The following is a 22,402-nucleotide window of genomic DNA, read 5'->3' as shown; positions in this document are numbered from 1 at the left end:
CTGAAAGTCCCATTCCGCATCTTAATGACATGGCACCCGGATGATCTACACCATTGCCGACACCCCAGTGGTCCGTGAAATTCATTCATGATACGTTATCCGACCATCAAGCGTGTCTAGCACAGCCTGCAATAAACGTCCTAGGAAGCTTTAATGGTCTCATTCACAGCGCTTCTTGGTATTTCAACAAGGCCATTGCGCAGAGCGATCAAAGGCAGTTATGGCAGCAGTGATGAAGAGAAACGTTCCCATACTCGAGCATATCCCTCATCATCAAAAGACCATACGTCGTCTTAATGTATAGGAAACAACACTGTGCCAGTGAGGGCTGTCCGATTTCGACATCAACTGATATCCAACACGGTCGACATCGAGGAGCTGACCAATATACTATATACACAGACACATATATATATATGATGCCTCCCGGAAAGACCCTCTCAAAGTGCCGCGCTTGAGCATAATGCATCAATCAATCATATAGTATATATGATGCCCAAGATACACATGTGTCGATCGAAGTGACGAGCGAATCGCATTCCTCTTACAGCACCCTCGCAAGGTTCTAACCCGATACTCGTAGAGGAACGGGCAATTCAGCAGACGCCAGACGACACAGCCTTACAACCTCTCGCCGCCCTCTTACAAGATCCATAACACAACACTGGATAGAGACGGCCGTGCATACGCGAGCAAATCCAGAATAACCCCCCCGCAGGCTCTACCAAGAGATCCCTGTTCTACAGGACCTCTCCCCTCTCCACTCTAATCCATACAGAACCTGCTTTTGATCTCTCGCTGAATACCAACTACAACGTAGCAGCTACCTGAATGAAGGCCTCGACCCCAGCTGTTATGGGATGGTCAGACGTCTCTCCATTCTCTCAAGTGAGTGGTGAGTGGTGAGTGGTGAGTGGTGGTAGGAGTGGGTGGGAGTGGGGTTTCACCATCGTGACCATCCCATTCTTGGGGTGGGTCGGGTACATAACTGAATGGACAAGTGCAATGGGTTGAATTAGAAAAAAGGTGGTACATACATGCATGGCAGACTGTACCAAGACCACCATAGCAGGGGAGGGGATGGGATGGGTTGGTAGTAGGGTTAATGTTATTACTATAAGATAGCTGGGTATAGGTCTGGGCTTTGTTGATGATGGGGTAGTGATCTCACTGATGTTATTGTTTGGAAGAGGAGGAGGCCTGAGGTGTCGATTGGATTTTCTACAGTCTATTCGTGAAGGCTGTGTAGTCTGTTCGAGTTTTCAAAAGTTAGAATCCATATTGAAAATAGCAGTCTAGTCCGGCCTATAAGATTACGCGTGTGGTGATCCTGTGCCGCCGCTACTTCGTCTACTGAGATAACTGATGAATGCCAATGTATGACTTTTCACTATGCCCCCCATTCGGGTGACAGCCAAGGGAAACCCCCCAAGAGGCAAAAACCTTGACCGGGCAGGACAGAACTGCCGAAACATGCCATCAACAAAGGAAACATCTATATGACAAAGTGAGTGTGACCCGTAGTTATCTGGAGCCTCCATCCCGAGAACACCCCTTATTCGCGTCGAATGTTTGGTGTGGTGTGAAGGCCTTATTAGTATTTATTCTGTCAGGTTCCCCTAACCAATGTATACCACAAGCAAGTTGGAGTTGCTATCGGTATGACCCTTTAACCAGACTGTATGATTATCAGTAGACTTCTTTGAAAGGGCCCAGTGAATACATACAAGCTCTGTCGCTTACCGGAGCTGCTGAAATATGGATGGCGGGGTCTTCACTGGAATGGTTCGATTGCCTGGCTTGTTAAAGGGTGTATGCAAAGTGTTTATCCCACAGATTGCTATGCCCGCAGTACAGACTGTTGTTTTAACCAGCCTAAACCACATCAGTATACAATGTACTGGCTGCTGGGCCTGTATACTCACAAGTGCTGTCACTCACTGGGTCTATCCGTCATATCGGTCAGGTAGGGTAGACAGTGAGGAAGAGAAGCCGATCTGATGAACAGGAACCGGATGCGAGATGCTATCTCTATACCATAGAACCCTAATGGCAAATGAGGACCGCATGTATCCAAAGACGAAGATAACTAACCGTGAGGTATCCGATAGACGGGCTAGCCTGGGTATGGACTAGTTTTTTTAGCCAGCCTGTACAAGCCGTCAGCCTTGAACTTTGATATATGGACCAGGAGGCAGGAGGTGCATACAAGCTCTGTCACTTACTGAACCTGCCCAAAATTCCAGGCAGCGGTAAGAGGAGTGGGAGAGTAGTATAGTAGGTTGTATGAGTGGAAGGAGGAAGGAGGAGTGGAGTGGTAAAGTGGAAAAAAGTTGGTGGAGAAGCACTAGATAGAAGGACATCAGGAAAGATCAACTCCAATCACAGAGCAGACACCAACTTACCAGAGCAATTCCCATTTGGGAGCTGGCCGCGGAGTGGGGGAAATTGTTTTTAACCAGCCTAGCACACTCATCAGTATGACATATAGGTGAAAGGCCCCACTACGTAGTGATCGTAGTGATTGATCGGCACTCACAAGCTCTGTCACTTACTAGGCCTGCCACGGTGCGACCAAGCAGCTCAGAACGGAGGTGTTATAGACATCACTGTTTTCAAATATGTTAGTAACCCGCTACCATGCCCGACACAAGCCCGCCAGACCAAGATCCGACAAGCCCATGCCAGACACCGTAGGCCCGAGAAGGAACGCAAGAAGGACCTGCCCGAAACGGCGGTTAGCAGGACCATCTTCCCAGGAGGGGACTTACCGAAAACCGCACATGCTGGACGGCCAGCTGTAGGTTGGAGGGGGGGGGGGGGGGGGTGGGAGGGGAGGAAGGGGAAGTTGGGGAGGTGCAGGAGGAAAGAGGAAGCAGCGAGGGAGGGCGGGGGAGGGCCGTCTTATATAGACGGGGGTCCCCGTCCCAATCGGGAAGGAGCGAGCCTGCTGCACTGGGTTGCCAAACGGGAAGGAGCGATGCGGGAACGGGGGAAACCAATCGAAGTCGGGGGATGCGGATCGGCTGGGGAGAGGAGCAGGCGCTTCATATCAGCCTCTGCGGGGTTGGTCGTTCTTCACATGTCGTAGGGTGCAAGGGCGTGTTTGGTGCTTGGTATAGCTTCAGTCCATCGCAGGAGTCGTTGAGGTGGATTCGGTGGGGAGGGGGAGGGAGGAATGCGGCAGTGGGAGGGTACACAATTCAAGTCATGGCGATGTCACGTTCACGGGTGCAGCATGGTCGGTATGTATGCGTAGTCGAAGGCACAGTCGACCGCATCCTGCAAATGTAAGAAGAAAATCGCCGGTTCGTCGCTGAAGTGTTAAATACGAAGCAAGGGCGTGAAGAGCCGGAGGCCCTCCCAGACCGACATTGGGAGGTAAGTAGGTAAGTAGGTGAGCGAGAGCTACCAGCCGGCGGAAGAAATACAAGAGAGAGGATGCAAGCGACGATTTATATTCAGACCAGCGCTATATATACAGAAGGCCACGACCCCGTCCCCTTCTCAACCCAGAAAGTTTAACCTTACTGCACGCATGTTCGTCAGGCCGCAGCCAACAAACCCTACACTACTCCTACTCCTTCCTAGCTGCCGATCCGATTCGACCATCGGGCGGCCCCCAAGCGGTGAAGTGGAAGCCTCACAAACCAAACAACAGAGGGTATCATGGAAAATGGAACAACAAAGTGCCTCACAGCAGCACCGTGCCCCCCGGTCAGGAGCAGAAATGGGAAATGGAAATTGAAGGGGAACCCCCAGGTGGGCGGACGGCTGCGGTGTGCGATAGACAGCTGTCTGCTCGGCGCCATCTCAGCCACGTGGCACAGACAGGGCCAAGTGCGGCGAAAGCGAAACTTGGCCGCGCGAGAAAACGTGAAAGTCGGAGGTCGAGGACAGGATGCATTCGAGATTTGGAGATGAGATTGGGGAATGGCGTGGTTTGCGGTCGTTCTCGGTGAATATGAAACCTCGCCCTGCCCTTGCACCTATGGGATACACCGCCGTCGTTAGGGGGCCCGTGGCCGGCGAGCCCATTGGGCCGTCCCCATGCACGCTGGCCATCCGCTGAAACAAAGCTGCGACGACGCCTGGCATCATCCACTGGGAGCCTTCGGTCGACCTTCTCGCGAGATCGGTAAGACCTGAAACAGCCGACCGCATAGATAATGTGAGGCGTTTGTTGGGTCTCAGAATCAAGCAACCTTGCGACCGACATTGCCAATACCGCGGCCAACCACGCTGATGATCACGTCACCGTTCTCATTCTCCCCACTGGCGTCCCTGAGACCCCAGCCCGGGGCGCCGAACTTGGTCAGGTCCCGGGCCAGTTGGATGGTGCTCTCGTCGGCGATCACCTCGCGACCGACCTGGATTCGCCCGACATCTTCTGATCCCATGGTCATCAGACCTAGCATGGTGGCCACTCCAGCAGGGGCAACGCATCCGCCCTTCGAGATGGTCTCGAGCAGCTGGTAAGCACATCGCTTCCCAATATCCTCAGGCGCCTCACCACCTGCGGGAGGCGACGCCACATCGGCAGAGAACAGGCAGCCCGTGGAGGATTCTGCGACCAACGAGAGACCGAACCCAAGGCCGATCTTCTTCTTTCCCGACGGGTTGGTCTTTTCCGAGGTAGGCACGAATGGGGCAGACGACACATCAGAGAAGATGTAGGTGTCAGGGACGAGCGGGTTGAGAACACCACGGGCGGTTTGGATCATTCTTGCGTTGTTGGACGCCGACACACCAACGGCATAAGCCACACCACGGACCTTTGTGATTCGACCGGGGTTCATGAGGTGAAGGGTCTTGGGCAGCCGGAGCTGGTGGCCAAAGACCAGCTGCACCTCACCACCACCGCCCCTGCCGTTCGGGCCAGGGTTTGAACGTTTGAGAATGCGCAGCTCAATGTTGTTGAAAATGCCGAACTGGTTGTAGAGAGGGAGGATCGCGGTCCGCACGCTATCAACCGACATGTCACCGTTCGGTGTGGCCGAGGTGATGACTCCAGGGCCAGTAAAAAGCACCTTCAGGGGCGCCTTGGAGAAGGGTGCCAGCAGGCAGAGAGGTATAAGGAAATAGCTCACGCCGCGCGCGCACCCTGCGGGCAGTTCATGCCGGATCACACCTCCACTGTTGGCCCCGGTACCCGAAGCACTGCCCGTAATGAGACCGGGCTTGTAGACCAGGATGGTACCGGTGTAGGAGATTTCCATCTGCGAGCCATTGGTGATGGAATCGAGGAGACGAAGGAAAGAGATTTCATGGGGAGCAAGACCGGGGTTCGTGGGCGACGAAGGACGGATCTGAGAAATCTGAACGGTGCGTCCGGTCAACGTAGAAAAGACCAGACGCCAGACCAGGTTCTTGTGGGATGTAAAGCGAAGGGGAGGCTGAGACGTAGACGCCATTGTGACTGACTGACGGACTGGTAAAGCCAACAACAACGGTCTCGAGATCGAAAATATCGCAGGCGCCGAACCTGCTCGGCCTGGACCGAAAAAGCGAATCGAGAAAATCTGCCGGCGCCGCGTTGTTCCGCTCCGGGCCGCGGCGTTAAGCAACGGTTATCGCCGGACGGGATATCATCCTCACCGGGAGAGCAATCGACTCTCTATTATTCGACTCTGTGCAACACTCAATCATTCCCCAGGGTCCCCAGAAAGGTATTACGGACAACAATAAGAAAATGCTTCCACCGGCTCTCAACATTCCGAAATGGTCAGTCAGCAGTTACTAGCTTTTCTTCCACTGTTCTACTGTTCTACTACCAGTCCCCATCCGCCCCTCCCCCGCATTGCGCAATACTGCTTGCTTATCACCTCCATCGCCCTCACCATCAATCCTTGAACTCATAAAGTCATACGCTGCTCCGTACTAACCTGCCATGTCCATATAGGCTTGAAGCCAATTCCCATCTTCTTCAACCCCCCGTGAACAACTACTGCGTCTACCACCCATCCTCCCCGGCGACGGCCGGATACACGGTGATGGTAGTGGGCGGCCCCAACGCACGGACAGACTACCACATCAACTCGACGCCGGAGTTCTTCTACCAGGTTCGCGGCTCGATGCTGCTAAGGACGGTAGACACATCGGTCACACCGGCGGTGTTCCAGGACGTGCCGATCCACGAGGGCTCGCTGTTCCTGCTCCCGGCTAACACGCCCCACTCGCCGGTCCGGTTCAAGGATACCGTGGGGATCGTGTTGGAGCAGCCGCGGGCGGACGGGGCGGTGGACACGATGCGTTGGTACTGCAAGAGCTGCGGGCAGGTTGTGTGGGAGAAGCAGTTTGTGTGCACGGACCTGGGGACGCAGGTCAAGGAGGTTGTCGAGGAGTTCGGGGCAGATGAGGGGAAGCGGACGTGCAAGGCGTGCGGGGTTGTTGCGCAGACCAAGTACGCGGACGGGGAGCTGGAGCAGCCTCCGCAGTTTCCGGAGTGAAGAAGGTGAAGTGGACTTTCTCATGAGGTGATGTTGGAAAGGAAAAGATACCCACGGTGGAGGTCACAGAATGTATGTAAGAACTGCGTGGATAGTCCTCCCGGTTTTGATTGTTACGTGAATAGGGCAAGTTGAAGTTATCCGAGTAATCCGGGTGATGTTTCTATGTCTTGACTGTGTTTGCAGGCTTTGATATCAATACATCTAGTGCGGGACAAGTGGGTGTAGAGCTGGACTCTGCTGGCTGAGGTCGCCACAGGCTTGAAGTGGTAAGTATTAGGAGTATCGATGAAAATGTAGACGGAGTCATGGGAATATGGAGAAGAGATAGGCAAAGAGAAAATGTCGAGAATGACGGTGGAAGAGCCCCCGCGGTCACAAAAAGAAAACAGATCAATCTAAAGTGAACGACACGCATAGTCAATCAAGGCTGATAATGACACAGGTTTAACGAAGCTGCCTCGAGAATGGATAAACCAGGGGATTCGCGCTATTTTGTCGCGTATAACCAATAACAGATGCCGCCAAGTGCTATGTTATGAAGATAATAGGGAAGGGGAAACGTTGGAAGAGAGCAGCTGGCAGAAAGAGAAGGCATGCGCTATGCTAGAAGCCAAGTCATGCATATATTGCGACTAATGCAAACATAAAAGGGATGAATCCATCTAGGCTGTCATGTAGAACAGCCATCGCAGTCATCAGGGTATGTAGCCGAGTCCGTGGCTATAATGTGCCATATGCCGCATGCATCGGATGTAGACCGGTCATGGCTCAATCATCAAATGGGCAATCGATACTTTCGTGGCCGTCTCTCTCGCAAAGAGCACACCATTTGGTGTCATCAATCACCCCGCTCTCTTTTCCGGCAACGGGGGTCATGGAGGACGTCAGCCCGACCTCTCTCAGGCCATCGAAGACGGCATCGCGGCCGGTTTTCTCAGGAGTTGTGCTCTCTTCGGGGGTGGGGGAGGGGGACGGGTCGTCGGTTGAAGTCTCAGGGGTCTGCTTCTCATCCGTAGAGCTGTCGTCTTGAGATGGCTCAGCGGGATCCGGGGTTTTTTCCTTGGTCTCTGCGCCGAACATGTTGGTGCACGTCAAGATATCGTGGCCTCCTGTCTCGCAGATTTCGCACCATAACGAGCCACCGTCTTCCGAGCGGGTATCGGAATCATTCGTATCGGACTCGTGCATGGTCTCCAGGCGATGGCGAGAAGCATCTGAAATGCCGCGGTGCCGGTTAGAGTAGGCCTGGTATTGCCCTTCAAGCGGAGGCGGGTCTTCCCAGTCACTTGGAACAACGGTGCGATCTGAGAGCCGATGCGCGTGATTGACCCCGTTACCGTTCGTCATATTCCCAGCGGGGTTGGGTGTTTTGTGCAGGCTCGGGGATGCCGTGACGGTGGAGCTGCGCGTGCGGCCACCACCGTTCAGCTGCAACTGCTGGAGCTCGCGTTCAAGCTCCTCAATGCGGAAGGTCTTTCGTTCGCTCATCCGCTCGGATTCCTCGACCCGCTGCTCCAGATCAGCTAGATGTTCAGGGTCATGATCCGATTCCGGGCCCGCGCCGATCCCATTCTGCTGCAGTGCATGCAGGTCGGGATCACCACGGCTCAGGGAATGAATGATCGCCTTCAGGCCGCGGATTTCGTCGTCCTTCTGCTCCAGTTCTTTCGAGTGATATGGTCCATCGCCGTTTGTTTGGCTGTCCTTCATATCCCGCTCCCTCTTGAGCTCCAGCTTTGTCCGTTCCACTTCCCCTCGCAAGAATTCCACCTCAGCTCTGGCTTCGGCTTCTCCACGTCGGGCGTCCTCCAGGCCTTCCTCCAACTCCGAGACCAGTTCTTCCAGCTGCTTGAGCTGTCTTGCAACGGCCTCGACGTCCTCCCCGCGGTCCTGTAGCTCCTTGTTATGCTGCATCAATTCATCTAGGCGTTGCTCGTAGACCCGCTCGGTCTCTGAGGCAGCGATTTCCAAGGTGTCCAGGGTGCTGCGGAAGTCGGCGCGATGCAAGTCGAACTCAGCCGTCAGTTGCGCAATGCGCTCGTTCCTCTCGCGCAATTGGGCGCGTACCGACAGCGAATCTGACCCCTCCAGCTCCTCTAGCGTCCTCTGAAAATCAGAGAGGGTATGTGCCTGCTCATCCAGCTGCTTGTCGCGGTCCAGGAGCTGCTTCTCCAGGCCCTGCACGTGTTCCTTCAGCTCCTGCACCTCTGCGGCCATCGACGGTCGGTGGATATCTGATGCCCGACTAGAGACATTGTCATCTTCGGTGCTGACTCGGGACGGGGGGCGATCAGAGGCGCGAGAGGGCGCCTTGACGGGGCTGCGCGGGTAGCCGTTGGAGGGGGCCGTTCTGGCGACGGCAGTAGACGGGGTTCGGAGACCGGCGAGGCTTAACTTGGAGGGCGGAGGGCCCCTGGGGGATTCGGGGCGAGGAAGGGAAGGGCGCCTTACCCGCGGGGGGCGCATGGAGGGACCAGGTCCAACAGACTTGCTGAAATTGATAGGGCGGGAGGGGGTTGGAGGGGCGCCGCTGCCGGAGGCGCGCTTGGTGACAAATTTGGTGACATATTTGTTGTTGTTCATGGGCACAAAGATGCCGGAGCCCGGAGTGGAGGCCGTGAAGTATCGCCGGCCCTCGACGTCGCCGTTGTTCTTCCCTCGCCTGGCATGCTCGGCCGCCAGTTCAATTCCGGCAAATTTGCCCGGCTTGCCTGCGACGGTTCCCAGGAATTTGACGGTCCCATACATGCCCCCTGGGACATTGACCAGGTCACCCACCTGGACCTCGTCGAGGGGCGCCATGGCAGTGGAGATGGGGTAGGGAGGGAGGGAGGGAGGAGGGAGGCGTAGTTCAGCGCGCGATCGGAGGGCGGATAGGGATCGGGGGTCGAATCGAAATATAGGTAAGGTTGTAGTAGGTATGGCCGACCGGCACGAGACGGGGGGAAGATCCTGCGACCAGAATGGGGGGGGGGGTGGAGGGATCAAATCAAGGGACGCGTGAAGGAAGGGATAAAAGGATGTGGGGGTTAGGAGAGATGACTGATCATAGGCCAGCCGTCATGGTGTTTTGCTGGTAGCCTGGCTGTGCTGCTGCAGTGCTATGTACTACTAGTACATAGTAGTGGTGGTCTAGTGGGAAGTGCTGTGCAGGAGGCTCGGAGGGTTTTGTTTCCCCCTGGAAGGATGTTTTGGTTGCCCTTTCAACCTCTGCCTCTTCAGTTGGGCAGCGAGGGAGGCAAAGAGAGCAGTGGGTGCAAGGGCCAATTTCGTAGTAACGGGCACCAGATTCGAAGAATAGTGGCTCTCAGGGCCCGTCCAGTGTCGTCATGCCAGCACGGACAGGGGCAGCGCTACTACTTTTACCTTGGACCTAATTACTCCGTACTCTCGATACCAATAATCAAGACCGTCCAACGGCGAGGGAACCAATTATTCCTCCATGAAAGATCGAATCCTCCTCGACCGTCACAATAAACACACGAACCATGGGCGACCGCCCCACCGGCCCGTGTATTGGGTACGGTCATGTATTGTCCCGTACCACCGTGACGTATCGCCTCCCGTATTGATGCCTTGTAATCAGCGTGGGCTTGCATGGGCTTACGTACGCTGCCCGGTATGGATGCCTGAAGCCTCAGGACCGAATAGCCTCTCACCACATCATCGAATCCTCCCGATCAATCAATCCATCCGATCAGCCCACGGAGAACTACTCCGGACTCGAACACAGCACAACACTGCCACTGCGGAGTATTGTTCGATCTGTTCATCTTCCAAGGGATCAATCACTTCTTCCCAACTTGTTCAGTCTGAAAATTCCCCTCCGTCCTCCTTGCAGTCAGTCAGTCAGTCAGTCAGTCAGTCATCTCTGCTACTCTGTTGCCTCTCTCTCACCCTTGCCGTCTGTCTTTCCGCCTGTGCGCCATCGTCGAGTGGAGCCCGGCCGTCACGACGATTCCTCCTAGTCGCCACGGGGACCCCGTCCCGACTGCATTCGCGGCTCAATCAGCTTCGACGAAAGCTGCACCTCCACCAGCTTCCCTTCCCTCCCCAGCAGTGCGCTCCCTTCCAGCATGGCGCAATATCTCTTCGATCTGCTCTACAACTTCACGGACTGCATGTGCTGCTTTCCCAGCACACCGCAGCTGAAGATTAACAATCGCAGTTTCAAATTGCTCCGGCTGCTCGGTGAAGTATGACCTCTTCCGACCTTCTGGCCCGATGCGGCCGATTCGCGGTGACGCTGACCATCAATCCATCGTGCTAGGGTGGATTCTCCTACGTCTACCTCGTCCAAGACAAGTCGACCTCCGAACTATTTGCGCTGAAGAAGATCCGATGTCCGTTCGGCCAGGAGTCCGTCTCCCAGGCCCTCAAGGAGGTGGAGGCCTACAACCTGTTCACATCCCAGACCAACATCATCCACTCCATCGACCACTGTGTCTCCACCGAGCAGGGCTCGAAATTCCGCGCCGATGGCGGTGAGGCCGGGTCGAAGACGGTCTACATCCTCCTGCCCTACTACCAACGGGGCAACCTCCAGGACGCCATCAATGCCAACCTCGTCAATCACTCCCGATTCCCGGAGAAACAGTTGATGCTGCTGACGCTGGGGGTGGCCAATGCGCTTCGCGCGATGCACCAGTATCGGGTCAGGAGCGGCTCTGGCCCCACGCGCAAGGCCAAGGCCGTCAGGAGGGAGGGCGCCGCGGCAGATGCGGAGATGGGAATGCGGATGCCGAAGCCGAAGCGACGGGAAAGCCAGCATGAGGACGACGAGGAGGAGCACGAGCCATTGATGGACGACGAGGTCACCATCAGTCAGGAAGGCATCGAGGACGGAGATATTCGCCCGTACGCCCACAGAGATATCAAGCCTGGTACGATTGCTGGTTTCCATCCCGTGGTTCTCTCTCGACTGACTTCTTGACAGGAAACATTATGATCGCCGACGACGGCCGCACGCCAATCCTGATGGACCTTGGGTCGCTGGCGCCCAGTCCCATCGCCATCACCTCCCGGTCGCTTGCCCTGGCCGTCCAAGACACCGCCGCAGAGCACAGCACGATGCCGTATCGGGCGCCCGAGCTCTTTGACGTCAAGACAGGGTCCATCATCGATACCAAGGTGGACATCTGGTCGCTGGGATGCACCCTCTACGCCTGCCTGGTGGGCAAGAGCCCCTTCGAAGCTCGGAGCGAAGAGACCGGTGGCAGTCTAAGCATGTGTGTGCTGGGCGGAGACTGGCGGTTCCCCGACGAGAAGTCGAGTGCCACCAAGGGCAAAGGAAAGGCCGGCGGCGACGACAGCCGCAAGGACAACACGCTGCAGATCAGTGCACCGGTGAAGGACATTGTCCGGCAGTGCCTACAAGTCGAACCGGCGGACCGGCCGGACATTGACGAGCTGATTCAAATCCTGAAAGATGTCATCCGCGATCTTCCGGAAGATGATGATATCGCGAGTGGCTCAAACTGAGCCCTTGTCCCCTTACACCCTCGACACCTCTCTTGCCGTTCCTCGATGTTTTGTGACCGTCCCTCTCGGATGAATGAGGCTGGATTTTTTTTTTTTTTTGGCATCGCCGGATTTGTATTATATGCGCCAAATGCTGAACATATTTCGTCATCTCCCCGCCGTCCATCCTGTGATTTGCGCCATGGAGCAGTCATCTGGGCGAGACCTGTTTCTCTTTTTCCCTCCGTGTTGTTTCATCGCTGTTCCAGAGCTTGATACCAGAATAATATTTGGCTGCAGGCAGGCCTTAGCAGACACTTCCAGCCGTCCGCGGTGTGTTTATTTACTCCTTGCGTGCAGCTTTAAGACACCAGCGGAAGGGATGGTTATGGCCCGTAATGGCGTCCGTTGGGACAGGAATACAAAAGGTGGGGGGTGGGGGTCCGTGGGTCGTCGTAGAGTAGAAAGCGTTCTATCTAGCCCGTATCTATCCGCAAGGCGTGCACTGTCCCTTGGAACCTCGACGCCATCGCGACCAGTATCTATATACCCATCTGGATATGTGTTCCACACACGATGCTGCAATAAACCTCTCGATCCGGAGATGAAGCGGGGAGACCGTCTCTTGCTCCGGTCCGCCAGTGCTGCAGCGAGTGGTTACTTGTCAGCGCGCATCCCCCTCAGGCGAGATAAGTCGTCGGCTCGGGCAAGGGAGGATCACCGGAGCTAAGCTTCCAGCCCCAGCCAGTCAACTTGGTCTTGGTATCTTTCATCTCCCATCTGCTATTCTGCTATCAAGGATCCGTCTGGTGGGAACTGGTTTGCCGACGAGCCAGATAGATATAGAGATACCTCCTTCCTCCTTGATCGATAAGTAGCAGAGTGGATCCCGCCAGGCCTGGAAATGCTGCTGCAGCGCGACGGAAATCTTCCGCCCGCTTATCTGGAGATAGATATGAGATGAGATGGATTGGATGCATGCATGCATTCAGATTCAGGCTAGGACTTTGTCCTGCGGGGTCTGGACGCCGAATCACTGATATCGCAAGGCCTGACGTATCGTCGTCGTCGTCCTGATTTGATGGTGGTCGGGGATTTTGTTGATAACGCAGCCATCCATCATCCATCCCTTTAAGATTCCAGTGTCCCCGCCAGCAGACCCCGACATTCTTCCTTCCCTCTTCGATCCCTTTCTGATCTCGCACGTTCGCATTCGTGGTCAATCATGACCCCCAGTGTGGATCGAGACGCCATCCCCGGCACGGTGACGCTTCTGGATTTGGAGCATGTCCTCGCCACCCGCCATGCCGACTCGGGAGACAGCGACATCGTCCTCATCCCCGAACCCTCCAGTGACCCCGATGATCCCTTGAATTGGTCGCCACACCGAAAGGCCTTGTCCACAGTCTGCGTCAGCGTGTAGGTTTATCCTCGACAACACCCACACCGTCCACATCACGTCTGTCCGATCGATGATGCAATGACTATACTAACCGCGCTCCGGGTGGCAGATACACGCTGTTTGCCGGCATCGCCTGCTCGGTCGTCTACTCGGTGCTCACCCAGATCTCCGATGCGACTGGCGTTTCCGTGACCACCCTCAACCAGGGCACGGGGTATATGTTCCTGTTCGCCGGTTGGGGTCTGCTGTTCTGGCAGCCCTTGGCGATGCAGTATGGCAAACGACTAACCTACCTTCTTTCCCTGATCGGGATTCTGGTGAGTCTGACCCATCTTACGGAGACTATCTGTGTGTGCCCACTAACATGTCAACAGGCCACTTCGATGTGGGGGTAAGTCCTTCGATATCTGGGCGCGCTGCCTACCCTTCACAGTGGTACTGACCAGCGACGATAGCCCGTACATCCACACCAATGGCCAATGGATCGCCCGGAGTATCATCTCCGGATTCTTCACCGCGCCCATCGAAGCGCTCCCCGAGATCACGGTCACGGACGTGGTAAGTCGAGTCAAGTCGACCCGACTCTCAACGCACCATCCCAGCACCCAGCTAACCAGACGCAGTACTTCACCCACGAACGCGGAACCTACATGGCGTTGTACGCCTTCTTCCTAGCCGGAAGCAACTACTTCGCGCCTGTGATCTGCGGCTTCATCGCGCAGTACCAAGGCTGGCAATGGGTGTTCTACTGGCCCAGCATCTTTTGCGCGGTGGCCATCGTATTCCTGTTCTTCTTCATGGAGGAGACGAACTACGTGCGCGAAAGGCCGGGAGCCGTCCTCGCGACCCCCACGGACGCCTCCCCGCGAACCTCCGAACAAGGCGAGAAGGAGAAGATCCCGCCTGCCAAGGTAGCGCCTCACACGGACACGGAGTGCGGCGTCATGTATAAGAGGAAGACTTATATGCAGAAGCTGTCGCTCATAGGGCCCAAGTTGCCCAGGAATAATATGTTTCGCCGGTTCTATCAGACGCTTTATTACCTCAGCTGGCCTGTGGTTTTTTATGCAGGGTAGGTGATATGCCAGTGGGTTGGTAACAGTCCTGTCTAGTTAGCTGACGATGGCGACAGGTTTTCATACGGCTCATACCTCATCTGGTTCAATGTGTTAAACGGAACCGCGTCGATTATTCTCGGCGGGGCGCCGTATAACTTCAGGTACGATTTCCACTCCTTCATCACATAGATATAGATAATTCTAACCCCGCACAGCTCAGCAATGGTCGGTCTCAGCTACGTGTCCTGCATCGTGGGCACAGTCGCAGCGTGAGCCTTCCACCCTTTCCGCCAACCCCAACCCCAACCCCAACCCCAACAACTAACAACACACCACGACCAACAGCTCCCTCCTCACCGGCCGCTTCAGCGACTGGCTGACCCTGCGACTCGCCCGACGCAACAACGGCGTCATGGAAGCCGAGCAGCGTCTATGGCCCTTCGCGCTGTGCCTATTCGTTGTGCCTGCATCGCTGCTACTATGGGGCGTCGGTGCCGCACACCATGTACACTGGTTCGGGCTGATCGTGGCGATGTGCTTCCTCGCGATGGCGAACACATGCGGCATCACCCTGAGCGTCAACTACCTTGTTGACAGCTACCGGGAACTGAGTGGCGATGCCATGGCCACGGTGATTCTGGTCCGGAATACCATGTCGTTTGCTATGGGATATGGGTGAGTGCTTCATTATCTATCTAATGCATACGAGCCGATATAGCGAGTGATGATCGAGCATGAATGGGTGTGATACTAATTTCTGTCTGTCTAGAATCACGCCCTGGGTCGATAACCTGGGCTACCAGAACTGCTTTATCTCAGCTGCTTTTGTGGGTATGGCCTGTGCGGCGGTGTTCCTGGTTATGACTAGGTGGGGGAAGATGTTCCGGGTGCGCAGTCGGGAGCGGTACTGGAAGATTGTGGAGGAGAATTGGGAGAGGGGAATGGGGCATTAGATTGGATCCCGCATGGATGGGTGATTGGATTGAATGACTGATCATGCAATCTATGGATTGGGGGGGGGGGATACAGTAATAGATGATGACTTAGATGACGTTTAACATGACAGCAATTAATACTACCTACCTATAGGCTTGCGATATCCTCATGCTCCTTGCACAGTATGATATGAACAGTCAATTATGATATAATAGAATGCTAATACATGATGCAAAGATGATAGTATGTAGTAGAATAGTAGTGTTGTATATAGACACTGCCACCGCTTCAGTCTTCCATGCAAGATAGTATATGATCATGCTTCTCAAAACGCCAAAGAACTAGACAAACCGCAGCGCAGTCTAGTGATAGATAGAGAGAGACATATATAGATAGTATATAGTACTTGGAATATAGCCCGTATATGCCAGTATGTAAACTCCAACTCTCAAAATTTCCAGTCAACAATCAATCAATTGACCAATCAATCAATCAATGAGTGAATGAATGAATGACTGAATGGGCAAAAGAATGAATCACCTCCCCAATTTCTCCCTCATTGCGGAATCGGAATCATAACGGGACCGATAGAGCATCTCCAGCCATTCCGTCTCCATCCTCGCGAGCATGTCCTGCTCTGTTTCGGGTTCGGGTTCGGGTTCGGTTTCCGGTTCGGGAACAGGCTCGGGGACAGGCCCAGGCATGCAGTCAGACACAGATCGCAACACTGTCTCCACCACATACTTGGTCTTGGTGCCTCTAACCTCCCCCTCCCCCTCCTCCTCCTCCTCCTCCAACTCATCCCCCTCCACCTCCCTCTTTCTCCCCATCCCCATCCCCATCCCCATCCTCATCCCATCCCCCTCAACCCCAATCCCCCCCCACCCGAAGAAACCGGCGACTCACACCCCTCAACCCAATAAACCTCCCAAACCTCCTCCTCTTCGTCTCCAAATCCACCAAGCCCCTCCTCGCCGCCTCGGTGCCCACCCACGCCGGGATAGTAATCGGGTAACACCCCGTCGCGGGCACAGGCGGAGAGACCTGATGGAAGTGGGCGGCCAGACTATCGAGCTGCGACGAGGTGAGGAGGTGGAAGGTCAGCAGGGAGTGGGGGAAGTCGGGGTGTGGGAGGCCCGTGGTGGTGGAGATCAGCGGGTAGAGTTTTGTTTGGATGTGCGTGAGGGTTTGGGCGAAGGTGGGGTGGAAGGGGGGGATTTGGTTCTTTTGGTGCTGGGACTGGGACTGGGACTGGGACTGGTGGTGGGGGGAGGGGAGGTTGGTTTGGTGTAGGGGGAGCGAGGAGTTGGGGGTCGATGGGGATGTTGATGGGGATGTTGATGTCGAAGTCAAAGTCGAAGTCGGAGTCGGAGTCGGAGTCTTTGGAGAAGGAGACGGGGATGGGGTGGGGGTCTGGGGTTGTGGGGTCGGTGGGGGTGGCGGGTTGGATGCTCAGGCGGGGTCGTTTGGGACTGCTTGGACGATGATGTTGGTCTTTCATTTTGGAGGTTGTGATTGTGGTTGTGTTGATTGTCTGCTGTCTAGTCTGCCTGTCTTCTGGCTTCTGCGTTGCTCAAGTCGTCTGATAGGTATGTCTGATCTGGTCTGGTAGGAAAAGTCAGATGAAGATAAAAGCCCAAAAAGTAGAAGAATCGCCGGGTAGAAACGAGGCAGGGACCGATGGGGTATTTGTCTGTATATATAGAGCGATATGACTTTCTCGGAGATCCTCGACAATGGAGCCTCTCGGCTTTCAGCTATAAAAAGTCGAAACGTCGACTCCTGTTGTGCTGGTCAGGGGGACAATAACTTGCGGGATGGCCTTTATGATCCGTGAAGGAACTCGCCGGTGGGAAGGGGGCTGCTGGTGAAGAACTTCTAAATCGAGTTTCTTTGAAGCTGTTTTGCATCGGTGCGTATACCATTCATTGTCTGGACCGGTGACTCAACCAACTAGGGCTTGGTTGGAGTGGAGGCGCTACGACGACGGGCTCAACAAGCTTGGCTCATTGTTTTCTTTGAGGGCAGAGGGGAAAAAAAAAAGAGTGACAATGAGCTCCGCGAACAATAAATAAATAAATCCACGGCTTGCCAAGAACAGGGTCACGTTATAGTATTCATCTGACATTAGAGACATGAAACCGAAACATCCAAAGACAACGACTCAATCGTCCGTCCCAGCATCAAAGAGCCACGTCTTGCAGTTGCTTTTCCATCGACCCCCTCTTGATCGAGCCAAAGTCCGAAACCTGCTTGGACACCGGTGGCAGCCCGACATACTTGTTGATCCAGTTGAGGACGGTGTGGTGCCACATGAGCGAATTCTCCGGATTGAGCACCCAGTGATTCTCGTCCGGGAAGGTCAGGAACGCGCTCTCGACGCCTCTCATCTGCAACACGTTAAACGCAGCAAGGCCTTCGGCGATCGTCAAGCGGTAGTCCAGCTCGTTGTGGATGATCAAGTGCGGCGTCTGCCAGTTGCCCGTATGCCGGGAGGGGTCCCAGCGGGCCCAGTTCTCCGGGACTTTCCACAGGGGACCCTGCATATCATGCACGGGGAAGTAAAGCTCTTCACTGGCAAGCTGGGAGGTCATACTAAACACTCCGTCGTGGGTTACAAGAGCCTTGAACCGGCGACCAAGGGGATGGCCTTGGATCCAGTTCATCATGTAGCCACCATACGAGGCCCCAAGAGCCACGGCTCGGGATGTGTCGACATACAACAGGTTTTTCTCGATGTGCTCGAACCCCTTTTCGAGGTCAATGTACGGCAGTCCCCCCCAGGAGCCCCGGATTTCATCGGTAAACTTCTGTCCGTAGCTGGTGCTTCCCCGTGGGTTGGGGGTGATTACCACGTATCCCTGCTCGGCGAAAACAGCCGGATTCCATCGCGTACTCCACTCATCACACCATGCACCCTGGGGTCCGCCATGGACCAGGAAGGCGAGAGGGTATTTGTTACCTGGCTTGAAGTCGGAAGGCTTCACAACCCACGCGTGAACGGGAGTATCGTTGGCACCCCGGAACCAGATCTCGTCGACCTGCGTAGGAGAGAGCCCAAAAGCAGCCCCGTTGCGACCGATGGAAGAGACGATGCGCACGTCTGAGGGCGATTCGGGGTCAACAATGGTCCACAGGCTGTTGTCCACGAAGCTGTTGCTAGAAATAAGCAGCTTTGATGACTTTGATGAGGCGGGGAGGACCTCAGCGACATATCCGGAATGGGTGATCTTTTTGAGCGACGCGGGGGTCGCATGGCGAATGTTGTCAATAGGGAGCTGGTATAACACTCCCCGCCCATTCTCTTCGACCGTAAGAAACAAAGACTTGTCATCATTCGCAAACGTCAGACCCCCCGGACTGAGGTCCCACGCCCCTTCTCCATCCGATGTGGAAAAGACCTCGATCATCTCGCCATTCCAAGGGTTGGGAACGTATAGGATCCGTCTTTTGTCGGATTCGTACCCATCCTCGCGCATCGTCAGGAGGGCGATCGAGCTACCGTCCGAGGTCAGAACCGGGGAGGACATGGCACCCTCCAGGCCCTTCACGGTGCAGACCTTTGCTTCCAGCGCAGTCACGCCAGTCCATGAAAACATCGGACAATAGTAGCATGAGCAGGAGGTGTGCGTGGCAGGGTTCAGGCTCGGATCCTTGGCCACGAAGACAATCGCCGAGGGACTGATATCGAAGTCACCCGCCCCTCCGAATGGCGGGATAGGGGACTCGACGCCCGTCAAGCCACTCACCGATATCAAGTTGGTAAGTCCCGAAACGGAGTACTTCCCCGCCTGCCTGGTCACCGGGGCCAGAGGAGCACGCTGGAGCAAGCCATACCAGATGGCGTTCTTCTGAGGCTCCACGTACGAGTCCCAGTGTCTCACAAACAGGGATGTGTATAGCTTTCCGGACGTGACGGGCTTCTTCACGTCATGAGGGTTGTAGAGGGTCCCGTCCGGGTTGGCCTTGCCCACCACAGCAAAGCCAATCTTGCCTGGCTCAATGGCGGTGACCTTGAGATCCGACACCGGACCTGGGACGGTTCCCGCCGTGTATGTCTTGTCCACCTCGTGCGCATCGCCGATGATGAAGCTGGTGTTGCCGTTGGCCTTGACCTTCAGCCACACCAACTGGTCGCTGTCGCCCAGCCACTGCGGCGAGCTGGCACCCGCATCGTTTGTAATCAGGGCCGAGCGACCGGTGGCGATGTCTAGAACGCGGAGCTCATTGGTCTTGGAGTGAGACTCGAAGGAGTAGGTGGTCTGGGTGTAGACGGCGAGGGTGCCTGAGGCATTCGGAACTGGTCCGGAGCGCCTGGGAGCTCCGAGCAGTACCCTAAGCAGGTCAGCACGGGGCATTTCCCTTCATGAGACGAACAATTGGGATGGAGGAGGGGTGTAGGGGAGGGGAGGGGAGGGGAGGGGAGGAATGAGACATACTCTGGAGTGAACTTCATTGATCGGATGGTCATGTCACCTTCCTTTCACCGGCCACCTGGATCAGCAGGTGCTAGCGGGGAGTGATAAGGTAGCAACTTATAGCTTGGGCAGGGCACGGCAGGAGACGGCGGGGTAAGCGTCGAGGCGAGAGCAAACAAGGAAGGGATGCAGGAGGTGCAGGAGGTGCAGGAGGTGCCGAAGACAAAAGAGGGGGTCGAGAGGCAATGAGGACCGTGAGGGGACAGTAGTAAGAAGGTAGTAAGTAGCAGGGGACGCAGGGGCGTGGCGTGGCGTGACGGGAGCGGAGAGTCCCTTCCTTCCCTTATCGGTCGCGCTCTTTCTTCCCCGGACTTCCCTCGGTCTCCCGCCGGTCTCGATTATTATCCACACTTGTCAGCAACCCGACTGATAGGAAGGCCCCACTACATTTCATTTCTAGCTACCTCTCATCCGCGATTGAAGTATGGATGTCACGTTACCTGCATCGGAGGGCACAGAAAGGGGAGAGGAAGAGGCCGAGCAGCCAGGACTTATCCGGGGCTTCTTTGTTCTTCTACACAGCTGACCTGTGCTGCGAAAATAGGAATCCTGCTTTCACTGTTCGCAGTTGGTGAAAGACCTACTACCATGGTGGTAACATCCGGCAACCACTTGCTAAACCAATCCACAAATAAGCTTTGGAATACCCAAGCTCCTTCCCAATCGATGGTGGATCACGGTCATATTCCTATTCACATGCATTCAGTGAAACACAACCCACTTGTCTAAACACCCGGATGGGGCAGGGGGCATGATGAGAACACCGACTCGGACACACCCTTACATGAGACAGGCTAGCTGGGATATTTGAATATGCCTTTGAAGGTGGTGGTGGTTGGTGCCGGCTTAGGGGGGCTAGGTGCTGCCATTGCCTTGACTCGCGCTGGCCATGACGTTGATGTATTTCACCTGGCTGTTCCGCTGCTGAGTTAGACCTGATGTCTCTAGGTTCTCGAGAAATCCTGCTTCCTCAATGAAGTCGGCGCTGCAATCCATGTGCCACCTAACGCATCACGCATTCTCACGGACTGGGGGTGCGATCTGGAGAGCCTGCAGCCTGTCCGCTGCAACCGACTTCAGGTGTGGGATCGAGAAGGGAACCTCATGCGAACCTCAGTTGTGAGTGTCGCTCTTTACACAAATTTAGCTGCAGGGTAACAGGTCGGATACAGGTGACACAAGAAGTCCAGGAAGCACTGGGAATCTCCGACGAATGGTTGCTTGCGCATCGGGTAGACCTGCATAATGCTCTGAGGGATGTGGCGGCCACAGAAGTTCATGGCAAAAGGCCCACCATCCACCTGTGCTCCCGAGTGGTATCCGTGGTAAATACTTTCCTTTGGACTCCAGCCTCTGGATTATCTCGAGCCACTTACTTAGGCTTCTGACTAGGACCCCGAAGCTGGCGAGGTAATCCTTGAGAATGGCACCAGGTACACTGGTGACCTGATCATAGGTGCAGACGGGAGTCATGTAAGAGAGAGACCGGCCGGTCCAGCGGTCCATTCATCGTCTGCTGACGTCTTGCTACCTAGTCTCGATGCGTTTCCGGCGTCACCGATGACTGCCACCATGAAAGCACCGGCCAGAACTGTTTCCGTTTCCTTATTCCGATGCAGAAGATGAAGAGCAACCCTCTTACCGCATCCCTCCTGGAAAAGACCGGCTTGGATGGCACTCACATATTTACCTCCAACGATCGAAGAATAATCTTTTACCCTTGCCGTCGTGGTGATTTGCTCAATGTTGCAGCCTTCCATCCATCGGGCTCTGAGATAGCCTCAACAGACTCGGCTTCGCTTGGTCCAGGTGACATGAGCCAATTGCTAAAGACTTTCGATTCCTTCAGTCCGCAACTGCAAGAGATGTGCAAGATGGCAGAGGACCTGAAGCTCTGGAGTCTGGCATGTCGCACGCCCCCACGGACATTCATTCATGGCAAGCTGGCGCTCATTGGCGACGCGGCCCACCCGACCCTGCCTCGTGAGTATCAACCAAAGCCGTGCTACTGCATTTATGGATAACATTCAATCATCACCTAGATACAGGCCAAGGTGGTGCGCAGGCATTGGAAGATGGAGCAGCTCTTGGAGCCCTGTTCACCCCCGCCACCGCCAAACAGGATATTCCGCAGCGGCTGGAGCTGTACAACCAAGTTCGATATGCCCGGGCTATCACGGTGATGATGATGTCTAGGATGAGTGATGAACGCCGAGGCCAGATGCTGGATGAATTGAAGATCTACGTTCCGGATGCCATGTTTCCTGAGAACATGTGGTTCTACACTTGGAATTCATATCCAGCTCGCGATGCCCAGCGCCTGCTCCAAATGACACAAGCTAGCACCTAAACAGTATCTGTGATCACCAGCCCAGTATTAGACTGACCACTTACTGGGGGGTTTCTCTTTAATTCCTTTATGTGCCATGGATCTTTTCATGACTTTTTCCAAGGGGTTATGTGGATATTTTTAGAACCGGGTTCGTCGAACAATAACATTATTGCGTTCATTATCCCACGGGGTCTTTCAGTTTGAGCCTGAGGACAGAATGCCCCGGGGTACCACTCTAGCTACCCACCAAGCAACCTTCAGGCGATACTACCCATCCCTAGTAG

General features: G+C 55.1%; 6 protein-coding genes across 6 annotated transcripts; 3 read left to right on the top strand and 3 right to left on the bottom strand.

The window, feature by feature from the left end:
* Positions 1 to 4,079: 4,079 nt before the first annotated feature.
* Positions 4,080 to 5,474, bottom strand: BO70DRAFT_165990 (RNA 3'-terminal phosphate cyclase-like protein). Its single transcript, XM_025538329.1, has one exon. It carries the CDS (start codon positions 5,412 to 5,414, stop codon positions 4,197 to 4,199), a length of 1,218 nt encoding a protein of 405 aa, XP_025402523.1. The 5' UTR covers positions 5,415 to 5,474; the 3' UTR covers positions 4,080 to 4,196.
* Positions 5,475 to 5,623: 149 nt separating this feature from the next.
* Positions 5,624 to 6,602, top strand: BO70DRAFT_359618 (3-hydroxyanthranilate 3,4-dioxygenase). The gene is made up of 2 exons (XM_025542573.1): positions 5,624 to 5,724; positions 5,903 to 6,602. Exons 1-2 carry the CDS (start codon positions 5,693 to 5,695, stop codon positions 6,447 to 6,449), a joined length of 579 nt encoding a protein of 192 aa, XP_025402522.1. The 5' UTR covers positions 5,624 to 5,692; the 3' UTR covers positions 6,450 to 6,602.
* Positions 6,603 to 7,043: 441 nt separating this feature from the next.
* On the bottom strand, positions 7,044 to 9,446 carry BO70DRAFT_165969 (CAP-Gly domain containing linker protein BIK1). The gene has a single exon (XM_025538328.1). It carries the CDS (start codon positions 9,252 to 9,254, stop codon positions 7,221 to 7,223), a length of 2,034 nt encoding a protein of 677 aa, XP_025402521.1. The 5' UTR covers positions 9,255 to 9,446; the 3' UTR covers positions 7,044 to 7,220.
* Positions 9,447 to 10,528: 1,082 nt separating this feature from the next.
* BO70DRAFT_369058 (putative serine/threonine protein kinase ENV7) lies at positions 10,529 to 15,325 on the top strand (the record flags this gene model as incomplete). Its single annotated transcript, XM_025544659.1, has 9 exons — positions 10,529 to 10,643; positions 10,754 to 11,335; positions 11,389 to 11,919; positions 13,160 to 13,323; positions 13,479 to 13,662; positions 13,748 to 13,872; positions 13,932 to 14,386; positions 14,718 to 15,047; positions 15,142 to 15,325. The coding sequence occupies 9 exons, from the start codon at positions 10,529 to 10,531 to the stop codon at positions 15,323 to 15,325; spliced, it is 2,670 nt and encodes an 889-aa protein (XP_025402520.1).
* A 2,166-nt stretch (positions 15,326 to 17,491) lies between these two features.
* On the bottom strand, positions 17,492 to 19,779 carry BO70DRAFT_285588 (oligopeptidase family protein; the record flags this gene model as incomplete). Its single annotated transcript, XM_025539168.1, has 2 exons — positions 17,492 to 19,643; positions 19,748 to 19,779. The coding sequence occupies 2 exons, from the start codon at positions 19,777 to 19,779 to the stop codon at positions 17,492 to 17,494; spliced, it is 2,184 nt and encodes a 727-aa protein (XP_025402519.1).
* Positions 19,780 to 20,599: 820 nt separating this feature from the next.
* Positions 20,600 to 22,136, top strand: BO70DRAFT_331281 (monooxygenase; the record flags this gene model as incomplete). Its single annotated transcript, XM_025540871.1, has 6 exons — positions 20,600 to 20,686; positions 20,735 to 20,905; positions 20,959 to 21,111; positions 21,179 to 21,259; positions 21,322 to 21,769; positions 21,829 to 22,136. 6 exons carry the CDS (start codon positions 20,600 to 20,602, stop codon positions 22,134 to 22,136), a joined length of 1,248 nt encoding a protein of 415 aa, XP_025402518.1.
* Positions 22,137 to 22,402: the final 266 nt, after the last annotated feature.

Source organism: Aspergillus heteromorphus (genome assembly GCF_003184545.1).
Source record: "Aspergillus heteromorphus CBS 117.55 chromosome Unknown BO70scaffold_4, whole genome shotgun sequence".
NCBI lineage: Eukaryota > Fungi > Ascomycota > Eurotiomycetes > Eurotiales > Aspergillaceae > Aspergillus > Aspergillus heteromorphus.
The sequence above is the reverse complement of the archived record's forward strand: the minus strand, read 5'-3'. Positions and strand labels throughout refer to the sequence as shown.

Bases quoted from the DNA above. Each gene is read 5' to 3' on its own strand.
- BO70DRAFT_165990 (XM_025538329.1), bottom strand. From the start codon at position 5,414: ATGGCGTCTACGTCTCAGCCTCCCCTTCGCTTTACATCCCACAAGAAC.
- BO70DRAFT_359618 (XM_025542573.1), top strand. From the start codon at position 5,693: ATGCTTCCACCGGCTCTCAACATTCCGAAATG. The intron at 5,725-5,902 runs GTCAGTCAGCAG...ATGTCCATATAG, and splicing joins GCTCTCAACATTCCGAAATG to GCTTGAAGCCAATTCCCATC.
- BO70DRAFT_165969 (XM_025538328.1), bottom strand. From the start codon at position 9,254: ATGGCGCCCCTCGACGAGGTCCAGGTGGGTGACCTGGTCAATGTCCCA.